Source organism: Oncorhynchus clarkii, chromosome 18 (assembly GCF_045791955.1).
Source record: "Oncorhynchus clarkii lewisi isolate Uvic-CL-2024 chromosome 18, UVic_Ocla_1.0, whole genome shotgun sequence".
Classification (NCBI taxonomy): Eukaryota; Metazoa; Chordata; class Actinopteri; order Salmoniformes; family Salmonidae; genus Oncorhynchus; species Oncorhynchus clarkii.
The window spans coordinates 4740393-4758743 of record NC_092164.1 but is presented as its reverse complement, the minus strand read 5'-3'; the positions used below and the strand labels follow the sequence as shown (position 1 = coordinate 4758743).

At 45.6% G+C, this 18351-nt stretch overlaps 2 protein-coding genes across 6 annotated transcripts; one reads left to right on the top strand and one right to left on the bottom strand.

Annotated features, from left to right (window-relative positions):
* Window positions 1-22: 22 nt before the first annotated feature.
* On the top strand, window positions 23-13020 carry LOC139372913 (adaptor related protein complex 1 subunit sigma 2). Of its 4 annotated transcripts, none has more exons than XR_011627500.1 (6): window positions 23-130; window positions 876-1054; window positions 3783-3891; window positions 5159-5296; window positions 10479-11416; window positions 11936-13020. XR_011627500.1 is itself a non-coding variant. In XM_071112771.1 (5 exons), the coding sequence occupies exons 2-5, from the start codon at window positions 876-878 to the stop codon at window positions 10524-10526; spliced, it is 474 nt and encodes a 157-aa protein (XP_070968872.1). In that variant the 5' UTR covers window positions 23-130; the 3' UTR covers window positions 10527-13020. The 4 variants fall into 4 exon arrangements, 1 of the variants encoding a protein (XP_070968872.1); XR_011627499.1 differs by having other exon boundaries at window positions 10479-11475; window positions 11852-13020; XR_011627498.1 differs by having other exon boundaries at window positions 10479-11717; window positions 12196-13020.
* A 123-nt stretch (window positions 13021-13143) lies between these two features.
* LOC139372241 (U2 small nuclear ribonucleoprotein auxiliary factor 35 kDa subunit-related protein 2-like) lies at window positions 13144-18254 on the bottom strand. Of its 2 annotated transcripts, XM_071112003.1 has the most exons (11): window positions 18094-18254; window positions 17787-17875; window positions 17569-17635; window positions 16954-17062; window positions 16704-16790; window positions 16171-16209; window positions 15888-16000; window positions 15378-15591; window positions 15207-15262; window positions 14959-15068; window positions 13144-14829 (listed from the first exon to the last, which is right to left on the bottom strand). In XM_071112003.1, exons 1-11 carry the CDS (start codon window positions 18135-18137, stop codon window positions 13313-13315), a joined length of 2445 nt encoding a protein of 814 aa, XP_070968104.1. In that variant the 5' UTR covers window positions 18138-18254; the 3' UTR covers window positions 13144-13312. The 2 variants fall into 2 exon arrangements, with proteins under 2 accessions (XP_070968104.1, XP_070968105.1); XM_071112004.1 differs by lacking the exons at window positions 16704-16790; window positions 16954-17062; window positions 17569-17635; window positions 17787-17875; window positions 18094-18254 and adding an exon at window positions 16444-16633 and having other exon boundaries at window positions 16171-16269.
* Between the last annotated feature and the right edge of the window lie 97 nt (window positions 18255-18351).

Here is an 18351-nt window from a genome sequence, read left to right as displayed (position 1 = left end):
TTAACCAATCAAAATAGATCTAACTGCATCCCCGCTGAACGCTCGACTTCACTGGGTGGACTGCACATTTCTGTTGGATAGATTTGAATCTGCAATTCATAGTGTTTTTGAGTCAACAATCAAGATAAAGGTACGTTTTACCTCCTTATTTGTTTGGCCAGTCGTTGCAATTGCACATGTTGAACGAAAAAGCGTCCTGTGCTTCTGATCATGTCCACAAAAAGCCATTGAAAAAGTAGCTAGCTAGACATCCTTACTGTGTATGTTAGCTGCTAGCGCTAGCCACCCATCTCTGAGCTAGCTTTACACTCAAATTTGATGGATATACTGAGGGCCATAAGCTACCTAACTAACAACAACTAGGCTAACTAGTTATATGACTGGGAAAATGTCTGTGTTTTGATAGGCAAATCCTCAGTTGGCTAGATAGTTTGACAGAGAAGACCATATGAGGTCTTGACTATGGAGAAGACCTTTCACTAGCTCTGTAAGCAAACTACCATTTATGTTTGGCTACTTTACCTCCTTGCTCCAACATACACCCTCACCGTGCCTCTGTATTGTATCACTTTACTGAACAGACTGGGTTCAAGTCTCTTGTGTGCCTGAAGACGGAATCATCCCGATGAGCTAAAGCCCACCGAACCACCTCTGTTACACTTGTATTGATTCTTGTCTCCTCTCATATCTCCTCTCACCTTCCTCTTTCCCCCTCTGTCCCCTATCATTCTCCCTTTCTCTCCTTGCCCTCTCCCTCCTCTCCACCCCATCCCCCTCCCTCCTCTGTTCTTCCCCCTGTCCTCTCCTCTCTCCTCCTCTGCTGTCCCTCTCATTCATTCTCCTCTCCTCTGTCCTCTTCTCCTCCCTCCCACCAGATGCAGTTCATGCTGCTGTTCAGTCGGCAGGGTAAGCTGCGGCTGCAGAAGTGGTATGTTCCCCTGTCGGACAAAGAGAGGAAGAAGATCTCCAGGGACCTGGTCCAGACCATTCTAGCCCGTAAGCCCAAGATGTGTTCCTTCCTGGAGTGGAGGGACCTCAAGATCGTCTACAAGAGGTCAGAGAAAGACAGACAGACAGACAGTCAGGGGCGTTAATGGTGGGAAATGATGAGCTCCTTCCTGGAGTGGAGGGACCTTAATATCATCTACAAGACAGACGAGGGAAATGTGGACTCCATCTGATAGTGTTGAGGTCAATTCAGGAAGGGAATTTCACCATCTTTGTTAAAGTTTTTACTTCCTGAAATTGGCGGTTTTGACAACTAAATTGTAGTTTAGTCTCAAACCACTATACTTGTTTCAAGGTTTAGAAGGTTGGTTTTCAATAAGACTTTGCTGCTAGGGAGGCACCCTTAGAGTTTTGTTTTCAGTCAGGGGGCCATTTTGTTACAGCACTCATTATCAGAATGGTGAAGGCCACCTGATGCTTTTGTTATTCATTATTATCCCTGCTGAACGAAAGTATGTTTGTCAGAATGTGGCCCAAGGTTAGTGCCTTTGTTGTTTATCCCTGTGTTATCCTGTCTTCTAGATACACCCGTCTGTATTTCTGTTGTTTATCCCTGTGTTATCCTGTCCTCCAGTCTGTATTTCTGTTGTTTATCCCTGTGTTATCCTGTCCTCCAGTCTGTATTTCTGTTGTTTATCCCTGTGTTATCCTGTCCTCCAGTCTGTATTTCTGTTGTTTATCCCTGTGTTTTCCTGTCTTCTAGATACACCCGTCTGTATTTCTGTTGTTTATCCCTGTGTTATCCTGTCTTCTAGATACACCAGTCTGTATTTCTGTTGTTTATCCCTGTGTTATCCTGTCTTCTAGATACACCAGTCTGTATTTCTGTTGTTTATCCCTGTGTTATCCTGTCTTCTAGATACACCCGTCTGTATTTCTGTTGTTTATCCCTGTTATCCTGTCTTCTAGATACACCAGTCTGTATTTCTGTTGTTTATCCCTGTGTTATCCTGTCTTCTAGATACACCAGTCTGTATTTCTGTTGTTTATCCCTGTGTTATCCTGTCCTCCAGTCTGTATTTCTGTTGTTTATCCCTGTGTTATCCTGTCCTCCAGTCTGTATTTCTGTTGTTTATCCCTGTGTTATCCTGTCCTCCAGTCTGTATTTCTGTTGTTTATCCCTGTGTTATCCTGTCCTCCAGTCTGTATTTCTGTTGTTTATCCCTGTGTTATCCTGTCTTCCAGATACACCAGTCTGTATTTCTGTTGTTTATCCCTGTGTTATCCTGTCTTCCAGATACACCCGTCTGTATTTCTGTTGTTTATCCCTGTGTTATCCTGTCTTCCAGATACACCAGTCTGTATTTCTGTTGTTTATCCCTGTGTTATCCTGTCTTCCAGTCTGTATTTCTGTTGTTTATCCCTGTGTTATCCTGTCTTCCAGTCTGTATTTCTGTTGTTTATCCCTGTGTTATCCTGTCTTCCAGTCTGTATTTCTGTTGTTTATCCCTGTGTTATCCTGTCCTCCAGTCTGTATTTCTGTTTATCCCTGTGTTATCCTGTCCTCCAGTCTGTATTTCTGTTGTTTATCCCTGTGTTATCCTGTCCTCCAGTCTGTATTTCTGTTGTTTATCCCTGTGTTATCCTGTCCTCCAGTCTGTATTTCTGTTGTTTATCCCTGTGTTATCCTGTCTTCCAGTCTGTATTTCTGTTGTTTATCCCTGTGTTATCCTGTCCTCCAGATACACCAGTCTGTATTTCTGTTGTTTATCCCTGTGTTATCCTGTCTTCCAGTCTGTATTTCTGTTGTTTATCCCTGTGTTATCCTGTCTTCCAGTCTGTATTTCTGTTGTTTATCCCTGTGTTATCCTGTCCTCCAGTCTGTATTTCTGTTTATCCCTGTGTTATCCTGTCCTCCAGTCTGTATTTCTGTTGTTTATCCCTGTGTTATCCTGTCCTCCAGTCTGTATTTCTGTTGTTTATCCCTGTGTTATCCTGTCTTCCAGTCTGTATTTCTGTTGTTTATCCCTGTGTTATCCTGTCCTCCAGATACACCAGTCTGTATTTCTGTTGTTTATCCCTGTGTTATCCTGTCTTCCAGTCTGTATTTCTGTTGTTTATCCCTGTGTTATCCTGTCCTCCAGATACACCAGTCTGTATTTCTGTTGTTTATCCCTGTGTTATCCTGTCTTCCAGTCTGTATTTCTGTTGTTTATCCCTGTGTTATCCTGTCTTCCAGTCTGTATTTCTGTTGTTTATCCCTGTGTTATCCTGTCTTCCAGTCTGTATTTCTCCTGTTTATCCCTGTGTTATCCTGTCCTCCAGATACACCAGTCTGTATTTATGTTGTTTATCCCTGTGTTTTCCTGTCTTCCAGTCTGTATTTCTGTTGTTTATCCCTGTGTTATCCTGTCCTCCAGTCTGTATTTCTGTTGTTTATCCCTGTGTTATCCTGTCCTCCAGTCTGTATTTCTGTTGTTTATCCCTGTGTTATCCTGTCCTCCAGTCTGTATTTCTGTTGTTTATCCCTGTGTTATCCTGTCTTCCAGTCTGTATTTCTGTTGTTTATCCCTGTGCTATCCTGTCCTCCAGATACACCAGTCTGTATTTCTGTTGTTTATCCCTGTGTTATCCTGTCTTCCAGTCTGTATTTCTGTTGTTTATCCCTGTGCTATCCTGTCCTCCAGATACACCAGTCTGTATTTCTGTTGTTTATCCCTGTGTTATCCTGTCTTCCAGTCTGTATTTCTCCTGTTTATCCCTGTGTTATCCTGTCCTCCAGATACACCAGTCTGTATTTCTGTTGTTTATCCCTGTGTTATCCTGTCTTCTAGATACGCCAGCCTGTATTTCTGCTGTGCGGTGGAAGATCAAGACAATGAGCTCATCACGCTGGAGATCATCCACAGATACGTAGAGCTGCTGGATAAGTACTTTGGCAGTGTGAGTCTTCATATTGCACACTGCTACTGTTCTCTGTGGTCCTGTTGGTGTTCATGACAGTGGCCATATTGTTCTCTGTGTTCATGACAGTGGCCATACTGTTCTCTCAGTGGTCCTGTTGGTGTTCATGACAGTGGCCATATTGTTCGCTCAGTGGTCCTGTTGGTGATCATGACAGTGGCCATATTGTTCTCTCAGTGGTCCTGTTGGTGATCATGACAGTGGCCATACTGTTCTTAGTGGTCCTGTTGGTGTTCATGACAGTGGCCATATTGTTATCTGTGTTTATGACAGTGGCCATACTGTTCTTAGTGGTCCTGTTGGTGATCATGACAGTTGCCATACTGTTCTCTCAGTTGTCCTGTTGGTGATCATGACAGTGGCCATATTGTTCTCTGTGTTCATGACAGTGGCCATATTGTTCTCTGTGTTCATGACAGTGGCCATATTGTTCTCTGTGTTTATGACAGTGGCCATATTGTTCTCTGTGTTTATGACAGTGGCCATATTGTTCTATGTGTTCATGACAGTGGCCATATTGTTCTCTGTGTTCATGACAGTGGCCATATTGTTCTCTGTGCTCATGACAGTGGCCATATTGTTCTCTGTGTTCATGACAGTGGCCATACTGTTCTCTCAGTGGTCCTGTTGGTGTTCTTGACAGTGGCCATACTGTTCTCTCAGTGGTCCTGATGGTGATCATGACAGTGGCCAAACTGTTCTCTCAGTGGTCCTGTTGGTGATCATGACAGTGGCCATACTGTTCTCTCAGTGGTCCTGTTGGTGATCATGACAGTGGCCATACTGTTCTCTGTGTTTATGACAGTGGCCATACTGTTCTCTCAGTGGTCCTGTTGGTGTTCATGACAGTGGCCATACTGTTCTCTCAGTGGTCCTGTTGGTGTTCATGACAGTGGCCATTATGTTCTCTCAGTGGCCCTGTTGGTGTTCATGACAGTAGCCATACTGTACTCTCAGTGGTCCTGTTGGTGATCATGACAGTGGCCATACTGTACTCTCAGTGGTCCTGTTGGTGATCATGACAGTGGCCATTATGTTAAAGCACCATTGCTTAACGCCTATCCAAATGATCAGATCTGTAAGACGGGGAAGAAGTATACATGTTGTTATTGGAACAGGGTCTGGTTGTTCCTGTGTCTAATGGAGCTGTTCAAATGGGTTTACCATTTGGAGTAAATATGTTGGACTAGGAAAAATAATCTTCCAATGTGTTCCCTTTTGGTGTCTGTGTCTGTCTCCATGTCAGGTGTGTGAGCTGGACATCATCTTTAACTTTGAGAAGGCCTACTTCATCCTGGATGAGTTCCTGCTAGGAGGAGAGGCTCAGGAGACCTCCAAGAAGAACGTACTGAAGGCTATAGAGCAGGCCGACCTGCTGCAGGAGGTAAGACTCCTCACTGACCCCTAACATTTGACCCCTAACATCTGTCCCCAACACTAACCCTGACCTCCAAGAAGAACATACTGAAGGCTATAAGAGCAGGCAGACCTGCTGCAGGAGGTATGTGGGCTATGTCCTAGATGAGTTGGTGTAATGATGACATCTCTGGGCTATGATGACATCTCTGGGCTATGTCCTAGATGAGTTGGTGTAATGATGACATCTCTGGGCTATGTCTTAGATGAGTTAGTGTAATGATGACATCTCTGGGCTATGATGACATCTCTGGGCTATGTCCTAGATGAGTTGGTGTAATGATGACATCTCTGGGCTATGTCCTAGATGAGTTGGTGTTATGATGACATCTCTGGGCTATGATGACATCTCTGGGCTATGATGACATCTCTGGGCTATGTCCTAGATGAGTTGGTGCTATGAGGACATCTCTGGGCTATGATGACATCGCTGGGCTATGTCCTAGATGAGTTGGTGTAGTGATGACATCTCTGGGCTATGATGACATCTCTGGGCTATGATGACATCTCTGGGCTATGTCCTAGATGAGTTGGTGTTATGATGACATCTCTGGGCTATGATGACATCTCTGGGCTATGATGACATCTCTGGGCTATGTCCTAGATGAGTTGGTGTAATGATGACATCTCTGGGCTATGTCTTAGATGAGTTAGTGTAATGATGACATCTCTGGGCTATGATGACATCTCTGGGCTATGTCCTAGATGAGTTGGTGTAGTGATGACATCTCTGAGCTATGTCCTAGATGAGTTGGTGTAATGATGACATCTCTGGGCTATGTCCTAGATGAGTTGGTGTAATGATGACATCTCTGGGCTATGTCCTAGATGAGTTGGTGTAATGATGACATCTCTGGGCTATGTCCTAGATGAGTTGGTGTAATGATGACATCTCTGGGCTATGATGACATCTCTGGGCTATGTCCTAGATGAGTTGGTGTAATGATGACATCTCTGGGCTATGTCCTAGATGAGTTGGTGTAATGATGACATCTTTGGGCTATGATGACATCTCTGGGCTATGTCCTAGATGAGTTGGTGCTATGAGGACATCTCTGGGCTATGATGACATCGCTGGGCTATGTCCTAGATGAGTTGGTGTAGTGATGACATCTCTGGGCTATGATGACATCTCTGGGCTATGATGACATCTCTGGGCTATGTCCTAGATGAGTTGGTGTAGTGATGACATCTCTGGGCTATGTTCTAGATGAGTTGGTGTAATGATGACATCTTTGGGCTATGATGACATCTCTGGGCTATGTCCTAGATGAGATGGTGTTATGGCCTTTTTCTCTCTCCATCTCTGATTCCTATATGTCATTCTTGACTTGTTTAGTTTTGTGTTGAAAGTGATTGTCTATAGTACTGCTGTATTTAGGCTAATGTTATTCGTCTGGCAGCCTGTCGGTGGCATTGTTATTCCAGGCACTCCTACCGCCTGCATCCACATGACTGAGCTATGGGAACCTCCCCAGGGTTGGCTGTCTGAGCTCTCACTACCTGCATCCATATGACTGAGCTATGGGAACCTCCCCAGGGTTGGCTGTCTGAGCTCTCACTACCTGCATCCATATGACTGAGCTATGGGAACCTCCCCAGGGTTGGCTGTCTGAGCTCTCACTGCCTGCATCCACATGACTGAGCTATGGGAACCTCCCCAGGGTTGGCTGTCTGAGCTCTCACTACCTGCATCCACAGCTATATGACTGAGCAATGGGAACCTCCCCAGGGTTGGCTGTCTGAGCTCTCACTGCCTGCATCCACAGCTATATGACTGAGCTATGGGAACCTCCCCAGGGTTGGCTGTCTGAGCTCTCACTACCTGCATCCACATGACTGAGCTATGGGAACCTCCCCAGGGTTGGCTGTCTGAGCTCTCACTACCTGCATCCACATGACTGAGCTATGGGAACCTCCCCAGGGTTGGCTGTCTGAGCTCTCACTCCCTGCATCCACATGACTGAGCTATGGGAACCTCCCCAGGGTTGGCTGTCTGAGCTCTCACTGCCTGCATCCACAGCTATATGACTGAGCTATGGGAACCTCCCCAGGGTTGGCTGTCTGAGCTCTCACTGCCTGCATCCACATGACTGAGCTATGGGAACCTCCCCAGGGTTGGCTGTCTGAGCTCTCACTACCTGCATCCACATGACTGAGCTATGGGAACCTCCCCAGGGTTGGCTGTCTGAGCTCTCACTGCCTGCATCCACATGACTGAGCTATGGGAACCTCCCCAGGGTTGGCTGTCTGAGCTCTCACTACCTGCATCCACATGACTGAGCTATGGGAACCTCCCCAGGGTTGGCTGTCTGAGCTCTCACTACCTGCATCCACATGACTGAGCTATGGGAACCTCCCCAGGGTTGGCTGTCTGAGCTCTCACTCCCTGCATCCACATGACTGAGCTATGGGAACCTCCCCAGGGTTGGCTGTCTGAGCTCTCACTGCCTGCATCCACAGCTATATGACTGAGCTATGGGAACCTCCCCAGGGTTGGCTGTCTGAGCTCTCACTGCCTGCATCCACATGACTGAGCTATGGGAACCTCCCCAGGGTTGGCTGTCTGAGCTCTCACTACCTGCATCCACATGACTGAGCTATGGGAACCTCCCCAGGGTTGGCTGCCTGAGCTCTCACTGCCTCTGTTCATAAAGGGGGCTTCACTCACTATTCAGCTCTCATTCATGACTACCATCAGCATGAAACACTGGAGAATCTGACTGGGGGGAGGGGGACAAAAAAGTTGTTGTTCCAACTAAAACTATAGGGCTGCATCATACTTTAGGGGGGGGGGGGGTACTTTTCCAGTCTTTCTATATTTTACGTCTAGCTGAAGAGTCTGTGCTTGAGGAAGGATGATTTGTGTTTTAGGTCTGATAATGTTTACTAGTTTATACAAGGCTTGGCCAACAACGTCACAGAAACGATGCGAGCTCTTCAATGGGACCCGAAGGCTGTGTGTGGTGATTCTGGATGGTCAGATGGCAACGATGGAGTAGTGGGGGCCTCGTTTCAACTAGTTCAATCTCGTTCTGTCACCAGAGCTCGGTGCTTATTATGGGATGTAATTAGGTAACGATATCCGACTTCTTCGATATAGCGTTAGTGATATGTTAGAGGAAGAACCCACTGAACGATTCAGAATATGAAGAATCATATTTGTCTTGGTAAAATGTATTTTATAACAAAGGAAGTGAAATGGAATCACCAAAGGGCGATACGGACACCCTTTGTGTTTGAGAGACAAGTGCACGTTTTTATTTACGTTTTCAATAAACATTGAAATATAGTTTACATGTTGTCAACAGTCTAATAAAAACAATAATAAGAACAATCTCGCTCTCCCAGAACAAGCTTGGCTAGTGGTAAAACCTGCTTATTCAGACAAAAGACCAATCTAAGCCGACCACGTCTCTGCTAAACAACCCATCAACCCATCTATTTGTTAGCTTACTAACTGGGCCTGGCGGTCATACACATCATATGAAACAAATGAGGTGGTAAGTGCAGCACCATGGTCACAACACTGAATGCTTTACCAACCTAGCTATCTGGCCACTGTCGCTAGTGACGTCATTAACTCGCAATGGATCTGTTTTCACGAAGCAGCTGCCTAGAGACCCTTTACCAACCTAGCTATCTGGCCACTGTCGCTAGTGACGTGCAGCACCATGCTCACAACACTAAATGCTTTACCAACCTAGCTATCTGGCCACTGTCGCTAGTGACCTCATTAACTCGCAATGGATCTGTTTTCACGAAGCAGCTGCCTAGAGACCCTTTACCAACCTAGCTATCTGGCCACTGTCGCTAGTGACCTCATTAACTCGCAATGGATCAGTTTTCACGAAGCAGCTGCCTAGAGACCCTTTACCAAGCTAGCTATCTGGCCACTGTCGCTAGTGACGTCATTAACTCGCAATGGATCTGTTTTCACGAAGCAGCTGCCTAGAGACCCTTTACCAACCTAGCTATCTGGCCACTGTCGCTAGTGACGTCATTAACTCGCAATGGATCTGTTTTCACGAAGCAGCTGCCTAGAGACCCTTTACCTACCTAGCTAGCTAGCCGAATCATGCTAACCATTTAGCTTACGTTAGCCAGCTAGCTAAAAGTCTATCTATGGGCTGAATGCGAATATGGAGAGTGAATTAAAAAATATATATATATCTTGCTGTGGCCATCTGGCTAGTATCAAAAAGGGCATTCTGCAACGCTAGTGCAGCTAGCTAACATTGACTAGACCGTAAAGCAACACACACGGACATCCCATTGCCAAACAACGCTATTGCCATCTTCTGGTTTGGAGTATTTTAACGAGGCTGAGGACTTCGCTGTGTGACCACTCTGTTCGGAGGTGCTAAGTACTGTGGGCAGGCAAACGTGACGACAATCCTACCGATGTGTCTGAGCTATTATTGATTAAATACCTTGTTAACAGCGCAATTTTTGAAGCCACAACTCATGTCTGCATTGGACATTCTGTGCCTTTCCTTTACTGCTCGTTTGGAACACAGGAGGCTGGTGGCACCTTAATTGGGGAGGACGGGCTCGTGGTAATGTCTGGAGCGGAATCAGTGGAACGGTATCAAACACATTTTTTTTTTATTTAACCTTTATTTAACCAGGCAAGTCAGTTAAGAACAAATTCTTATTTTCAATGACGGCCTAGGAACAGTGGGTTAACTGCCTGTTCAGGGGCAGAACGACAGTCAGCTCGGGGATTTGAACTTGCAACCTTCCGGTTATTAGCCCAACGTTCTAACCACTAGGCTACCCTGCCGCCCCACATGGTTTGATACCCTTCCATTCGCTCCATTGCAGCCATTTATTATGAGCCGTCCTCCCCCCAGCAGCCTCCTCTGATTTACACCAGCTGGTCTTGCAGTCAGTTGTATTCAAACAGTGCTTTTCTCTCTCTCTCCGTGCTTCACCTCCTGCTAGGATGCCAAAGTAAGTGTTACATCTACCTGCTATGCTTTATTTAACCGTGGCGTTGGAGCAGTTACTCAAGTCATTGCATTTAGGCTTCGAACACCTGTTTCTTGTATGCACTCCATAAACCAATCAAACTGGTCCATCTTCAGACTGACTACAGTGTCTTATCCTTCTCAACTATCCTCTTGTCTGTTCCCTCCCTCCTTTAGGAAGCTGAAGCCCCACGGAGTGTCCTGGAGGAGATTGGCCTGACATAAACTCCCTCCATCACTGCCCCAACTATCTCCCTCTCTTTACTCTCTCTCTCTTCACGGGGGGCCCAAACATCTTGTTCTCGCTCCTTTTAATGTGCTGTAGTGTTGTCTTGTACTAAAACTCTTATCATGTTGTTAATGATACTTGTGCCAACTGTCTGTTCCTTTTTTGTTGTTGTGCCTCGTCAAACACTCACCTTTTGAAACCCCTGGGGTATATGCAGCCAGTGGCCACAAACTACACCAGTAATAACTGAAATCTCACCCACCTTCCTTAAGTTCGTGTTTCTGTTGTACATGACATGTCCGTGACGGCCACTTTAACTCCAGTCTCGTCTAGAGAATTTAAAACAATTCAAAGTATATCATAAAGAGTAAGAAACCCCATTTTTACTTAAATGGGATGTTCACAAGTGAAAAGAAAGCAAAACGACGTCAGTATTTTTAAAGAAGTGTTACAGTTTAAAAGTATTCATGTTCATTCTTTCATTGTTTTGACCAAAGAACACTGTGTTATAATCATATAGTTTTGAAGATAAATGGTGTTTAGGGGGAAAATATGTGCTCTCTCAGGGTTGGGGTCAATTCTATTTAAATTCCAATCAATTCAGAAAGTAAACCAATTTACACTTTTTACTCATTGAAAATCATTGAAGGAAATGTGCATTGGAATATCAGTGTATTCCTGAATTTAAATGGAATTGACCCAAGCCTTGCTCTGTATAGCCTGAGTCCCGGATCTTTGTGCTGTCTTGCTACCTCCTGTGTCGTTCAATATGTTCAGTTGGGAAGACAGCACAAACACACCTGGGACTTCTCCCATTCTGCATGCTTTAAAAGGCAAGGGAAGAGTAACTCCGCCCACTCTGCATGCTTTAAAAGGCAAGGGAAGAGTAACACCGGGGACTCCGCCCACTCTGCATGCTTTAAAAGGCAAGGGAAGAGTAACACCGCCCACTCTGCATGCTTTATAAGGCAAGGGAAGAGTAACTCCGCCCACTCTGCATGCTTTATAAGGCAAGGGAAGAGTAACACCGCCCACTCTGCATGCTTTATAAGGCAAGGGAAGAGTAACTCCGCCCACTCTGCATGCTTTATAAGGCAAGGGAAGAGTAACTCCGCCCACTCTGCATGCTTTATAAGGCAAGGGAAGAGTAACACCGCCCACTGCATGCTTTAAAAGGCAAGGGAAGAGTAACACTGGGGACTCCGCCCACTCTGCATGCTTTAAAAGTCAAGGGAAGAGTAACTCCGCCCACTCTGCATGCTTTAAAAGGCAAGGGAAGAGTAACTCCGCCCACTCTGCATGCTTAATAAGGCAAGGGAAGAGTAACATCGCCCACTCTGCATGCTTTAAAAGGCAAGGGAAGAGTAACATCGCCCACTCTGCATGCTTTAAAAGGCAAGGGAAGGGTAACTCCGCCCACTCTGCATGCTTTATAAGGCAAGGGAAGAGTAACTCCGCCCACTCTGCATGCTTTAAAAGGCAAGGGAAGAGTAACTCCGCCCACTCTGCATGCTTTAAAAGGCAAGGGAAGAGTAACTCCGCCCACTCTGCATGCTTTAAAAGGCAAGGGAAGAGTAACTCCGCCCACTCTGCATGCTTTAAAAGGCAAGGGAAGAGTAACACCGGGGACTCCGCCACTCTGCATGCTTTAAAAGGCAAGGGAAGGGTAACTCCGCCCACTCTGCATGCTTTATAAGGCAAGGGAAGAGTAACTCCGCCCACTCTGCATGCTTTAAAAGGCAAGGGAAGAGTAACCCCGCCCACTCTGCATGCTTTAAAAGACAAGGGAAGAGTAACTCCGCCCACTCTGCATGCTTTATAAGGCAAGGGAAGAGTAACACTAGTGAAAATGAACAAAAAGGGATTCTGTTACTAATCGAACTTCTCTTCGTCACACAATGTTTTAACTGTCAATGAAAATGCATTTAGGGCACTTGATTCGTAGCCTGGTTCTGTTCATGAAGTGATCGTGAAACTGGAATATTCTAGTTGAATCATAACAGGCTACTTGTTATTGAGGAAGGTTGTGACAATTGAAGCACAAATCATGAGGTACTCCCACTATATCACTGCCTGTGCTTAGTGCACACGGACATGACCAGTTAATGAATTGTTTACAAAAAACCATTGGTTAAAGAAGCCTAAAACCTGTTGCAATTCCCTGTCTACCGTACAGACTGCTCCTTTACCAATGACCAGAATGGTGTCCTGTTAAGACATTTAATGTTCTCTTTCAGCTTGTACTGTATTTGCTCTTTAACTGTGGTGAACATCCCAAATGGCACCCTATTCCCTACATAGTGCACTACTTTTGGCCAGAGCCTATGAAGAAGTGCACTATATAGGGAATAGGGCACCATGTCTTGCTCCTGTGTACATTATGAATCATTTCAAAGTATTGCCTTTATTTTACACAGACAACTGTCACTACTTCAGTTCTCTCAAATACTGTAAATCATTAAAACAATACATGTCTATGGATTAGCAGAATGGTTGTTTTGCCTGGCCTTTTTTTTTCACAGAAAATGTCAAGTGTGTGGAAGAAACAAGGTTCAATTGTAGGTCAAAGAGCAAATGCTTGCGAGTTACTTTTGGCAATAAAAATACACATAATGTATAAAAACATTTAATTGTCACATCTTACATTTGGAACAAACATTTGTGAAAGCTAGGTTGAGCAGTGCATTGGTGAAGATTGAAAACAGTCCATGCATAAACAGTGTACGCTTCAAAATGGCCATAGCAGTCATGGTGAAGTCCATACAGAACACATTTAATTCCGCTATGGTTCATCATCGTCAGGGGAATCAGGCAGCGTCTCAGGACCATCCTGTTCACATTCCTCTTCAGGCACACTGGGTAGAGAGGGATACTCCTGCTTGAGGAAGATACTATGGAGGGCTGGGGAGAGTGCGTTTGCCTCAGGAGTACTGTTGTCAGTGGCCCCAGGAGTCTGAGCGATGTCCACATCCCCAGGGCTAGGAGAGGGGACAATAGGTGGACAGGGATCCTCAGGCTCCTCCTTGACCTGGGTCTGTATGTCTGAAGTGACTGCATTGGCATTATCAAGAGACTCAGACAACATGAGACTAAGTATGGCATTTACCCTAGCAGTCTCCTGGGAAGTGTTGTCTACATCCGCAGTCTCCTGGGAAGTGTTGTCTACATCCACAGTCCCCTGGGTAGTGTTGTCTACATCCACAGTCCCCTGGGTAGTGTTGTCTACATCCACAGTCCCCTGGGTAGTGTTGTCTACATCCACAGTCCCCTGGGTAGTGTTGTCTACATCCACAGTCCCCTGGGTAGTGTTGTCTACCTCATGAGGAGTCCGTGTACTGCTGTCTACAAGGTTTGGAGAGGGTTTCTCCTCGTCCCAAGACTCCTTCCCCGACTCTGCAGATGAACTCTGACCCCCAGCCGACTGGCTCTTTTTGTCCCTCTTGGGTTTCCTCCTCTTGCTCTTCTTCTTTTTGCTTTTTTTGGAGTGTTTGTGTCGTGATGGAGCTGTGTCGCTGCTGTCGTTGGCTGGCTGCTTGTCTTTTTGGGATGTTTTCCCAGGGCTCCTGCTCCCCCGTCTCTTCCTCTTAGAGGACTCTCCAGGGCTCCTGCTCCCCTGTCTCTTCCTCTTAGAGAACTCTCCAGGGCTCCTGCTCCCCTGTCTCTTCCTCTTAGAGGACTCTCCAGGGCTCCTGCTCCCCTGTCTCTTCCTCTTAGAGGACTCTCCAGGGCTCCTGCTCCCCTGTCTCTTCCTCTTAGAGGACTCTCCAGGGATCCTGCTCCCCTGTCTCTTCCTCTTAGAGAACTCTCCAGGGCTGGCTGATCTGGATCTCCCCCTACTAGCCTCTGTGGGTGAACCCCTCCACCCCTCTCTCTTGCTCCCATCTCGGTCTCTGCTCCCATCCCGCCGGTCTCTGTCCCTGCTCCTGCCTCTGTCCCTCCTATCTCTGCTCCTGTCTCTCCTTTCTCTGTCCCTACTCCTCGACCTGAGTCTTGTGCTGGTACGACTGGTCCAAGACCTGTCACTCTGAAGACTCTCTCTCCTTTGGGCTATTCTGCTCTCCCTGCTCCTACTCCTCCTGCTCCTCTCCCCCCGTCGGCTCTGTGACCTCTCGGTCCACGAGGAGCGGTTACTCCTCTCAGAGAACCGGCCCCCAGCGAAAGACCCGGTACCCCCTCCTCCCCGGTCGGGGGACATGTGCAGGTCCCTGTCCGCCTCCCAGAACTCGTTTCCAGGGTTACGGTACACGTGCAGGAAGTTGCAGTGCTTTCCTTTCGGACACTTCTGTCGGTCGAACAAACCTGTGGAGGATCACGGCAATCAAACAAATACCAGGGTCTTAATGATATACACGACTTATGACTAGCATGATTCTGTACAAATCCGTGTAGGTAGGTGTATTGTGGTTCTTTTGTGTTCCATTCACTCACCACATATAGCAGTCTTCCATCTGGTGACAGGAGAGAACTCACACTGGAGCTGTTTACCAGCGTACCATCTTCCATTGAACATCACGAAGGCCTCTCTGCACTGCTCCTCTCTAAAGACGCAGACAGCAAAGAGAAAAATAGACCGTAAAAGATACACTACTTGATGACTCAAAATTGAGAAACACCATGGTTTCCACGCCTACAAAAAACCTATCAGACCATTTTCATGAGCTGCTTCCTTCACTTACGTGTCAAACTGAACATAAACATTTCCTCTCAAATGTGGCTCAAAGTTGCAGCTGACCTGAAGACGGAGACAAAACGAGAGAGGGGTTTCATTCACTGCCCCTCAAGAGTGGATAGGTCTCCTTTCCATTGAATCCCTCCTTCCAGTCCAGCAAGACAAACATCATATTCACCTTAAACTGCACCACCTTGCCAGCAGTCCTGAACTCAGGAAGTACATCCTCGTAGAAATCCACAAACTGCTGTTGTACCTCCTCCTCGCTGTGCTCCAGACAGGCGTCTGTATCGTAGTCGTCCCGTGACCTCTGGTCCATCCCGAAAGTCGCAAACATCCCCCGGATCATCAGAGTAGGGCTGGACGGGGGGTGGACATGCTTACGAGAGCACCTGACCAATCAGGTAAGCAGAAGATTTCATTAGTTGAACGCTAATATAAAGAAAACATGGTATACAAATGACTGTGCTATGCAGTATTCTGAAAGATGAGCCTCATTTAAGGAAAATTAACCAGAATGCACTTCCCAGGACTCCCTGGAAAATGGTGTTGGACTATCCTAGCTAAAAATAATAATAAAAATAATAATATTAAAAACAAAAAGTTATAAAAATACAAATAATAAAATATAAATTATAAAAATACAATAAAAAAATGAAATGTGTTCCTATTTAGAACCATTACCAACCTGTCGCCGAAGCGGCAGGCTCCAGTTTTGAGGAAGAAAGGGCAGTTAGCCCGGTCTTGCTCCGTACCAAAATCTGGAGCCTCAGGGTTTCTCCAGGGACCCCCATTCTCCAGCTACACGCAAAACAGGAAGTAGAATAGGTTCGTTTCGGTAATAATGGCAAAACTCATCCTTGTGTAACACCTAACTGCTTTACAGAAAAATGTTCCATCAAAGACAGTCAAGACTCCTTTCCAAACATAAACTTGGTATGCAATATGCATTTGGTTTGTGTTTTTCATACCTGACTCTCAGCCTGGTCCAACATTTTCTGTACAGCTTCCTATAAATGGTGCAAACATAGGATGGGCTGGTGAAAACCTGCAGTGGCATATCTGGATGTCTGTTACTGCAAGTCAAGAATCTCTTACCAGCGGTTGAAAGCGAGCCACAAAATAGGCCTTTGTACAAAGACACTAGACATAAGAACTGCAAAGGTGTGTGTGTGTATTTTGTCCCTGAGCAGTATGAGAATAACCAGAAGACACGAGGAAACAAATCCACAGATAAAAGATACATCCTTGTCCCATGGCAGCACAGACCTGTAGGAGTGTCCCTCTTTGTGTGTATCTTAGTTAAGGTCTTTGCGTGTATCACAGTTAAGGAAAAACACGTGGATAAACGTGGATGTCTGAGGCAAAAACACTTCTTTCTCACACAAAAGACACATTACTGTGTAATATTTCTTAAGTTAAAACCATTGTGTGACCAAAATACAAAAGGAAGAGGATATGTAGCTCTTCCATTGTGCGTTTATCTTCCTGGTGCACGTTTCACCTCTCTGTCTCTCTTCTCCTGTTGCTTCTGCTCCTTCTCCTCTTCCTCTCTCCTCTGCTGGGCCTCCCATTCCTGCTTTATCCTCGCCTGCAGACATGGAAAGCGGTTACACACATTATTTCAGTGAATCATGGGGGGGGGGGGGGGGGGGGGGGGGCACCGTATTCCCTTTATAGTGCACTTCTTTTGGCCCGAGGTCTGGTTAAACTTAGGGAATAGGGTGCCATTCTACATTGTGACAGTTCTGTACCTCCTCTTCCTCCTGTCTCTTCCTTGCAGCGTCTTCCCTCTCCCACCGGAGTCTGAATTCCTGCTGGGCCAGCCTCTCCCTCTCCAGCCACTCCTGGTCTAGGCGCCGTCTGAATCAAATGTTATTTGTCACATGCGCCGAATACAACAGGTTACCGTAAAATGCTTACCTACAAGCCCTTAACCAACAATGCAGTACAATAATTGTTTGTTTTTTTAACTATCAAAACATAACACAATATATTTACATAACGAGGCTATACACAGTGGGTACCAGTACCGAGTCAATGTGTAGGGGTACAGGTTAATCGAGGTAATTTGTAAAGTGACTATGCATGGATAATAAACAGTGAGTAGCAGCAGTGTAAAAACAGATGGGGGGGGGGGGCATTTGATTGGTTGTTCAGCAGTCTTATGGCTTGGGGGTAGAAGCTGTTAATTAAGGAGCCTTTAGGTCCCAGACTTGGCGCTCCAGTACCGCTTGCCATGCGGTAGCAGAGAGAACAGTTGATTGGAGTCTGACAATTTTTTGAATACAGGACACATGGAACAATATTACAGACCCTGAAAAAACTGCCATTGCTTATCAACTTAAAACTGTAGAAATATTTGCTACCTTTCTTCCTCAGCCTTCCTTTCCTCTTCATCATCATCTTGTTCTGGTGTAGAATCATCTCCATTTTCTAAGTGTTTAGGGAGACGAATTAGAGCTCGTCAATGGATGGTTAGACATTCAGAATACATAGTCCCCGTCGGGAATTATGCTGATAAACAACTGGCTAGTAGTAGAGAGAATATCATGTAGGATTTTGAAATATAACCACTGTGACATACCACCAGATTCTCTGATTCGGGCTTTGGCGAGGGCTTGGCGTTTTCGTTTTCTTCTTTCCTTCTTCTTCAAAGATGCCCTGCGTTTTTGACTGTGGGAAAATATAACGAGGCATGGGTTGTCTAAGTTACTATTTATTCAGTGTTTGTCAACACAGTCACTGCGAGCTTGCTAACGTTAGTTATCTACTTGACTACCGTAATTAGATAATTTACAGCACTACGGTGTGATTCTTTGGCACCACCATGCATATCAATTAAGTTTGCATGACATAACAACATCAGATTAACGCCAATTATCTTAACATACCCCAATGAGGGTGCTGACACGGCAGAAGGTATTGATGCTGCCATTTTGCAGAAAACTCATTCAATTCGTCAGGGGTCAAAGTTGAAAATGTCCCTCTTCGTTTGACATGTTTGTCAAAATCGTTTCAAACGAAAATGACTTGCACCGTATGAATCGTTCCGTTGTACTGTTGCCATAAACTTTTACAATTGTCTTCGACAATGTTCAGCGAACGCATTAATGTTTAGATTGTTCGATGATAAATCACTTCCTGGTCAT

Coding starts and splice junctions, on each gene's coding strand:
- LOC139372913 (XM_071112771.1), top strand. CDS start 876: ATGCAGTTCATGCTGCTGTTCAGTCGGCAGGGTAAGCTGCGGCTGCAG. Junction 1,055..3,782: donor CTCAAGATCGTCTACAAGAG/GTCAGAGAAAGA, acceptor CCTGTCTTCTAG/ATACGCCAGCCTGTATTTCT. Junction 3,892..5,158: donor TGGATAAGTACTTTGGCAGT/GTGAGTCTTCAT, acceptor TCTCCATGTCAG/GTGTGTGAGCTGGACATCAT.
- LOC139372241 (XM_071112003.1), bottom strand. CDS start 18,137: ATGGCAGCATCAATACCTTCTGCCGTGTCAGCACCCTCATTGGG. Junction 17,636..17,786: donor CCGAATCAGAGAATCTGGTG/GTATGTCACAGT, acceptor CTAAACACTTAG/AAAATGGAGATGATTCTACA. Junction 15,592..15,887: donor GCCTGCCGCTTCGGCGACAG/GTTGGTAATGGT, acceptor CTGATTGGTCAG/GTGCTCTCGTAAGCATGTCC.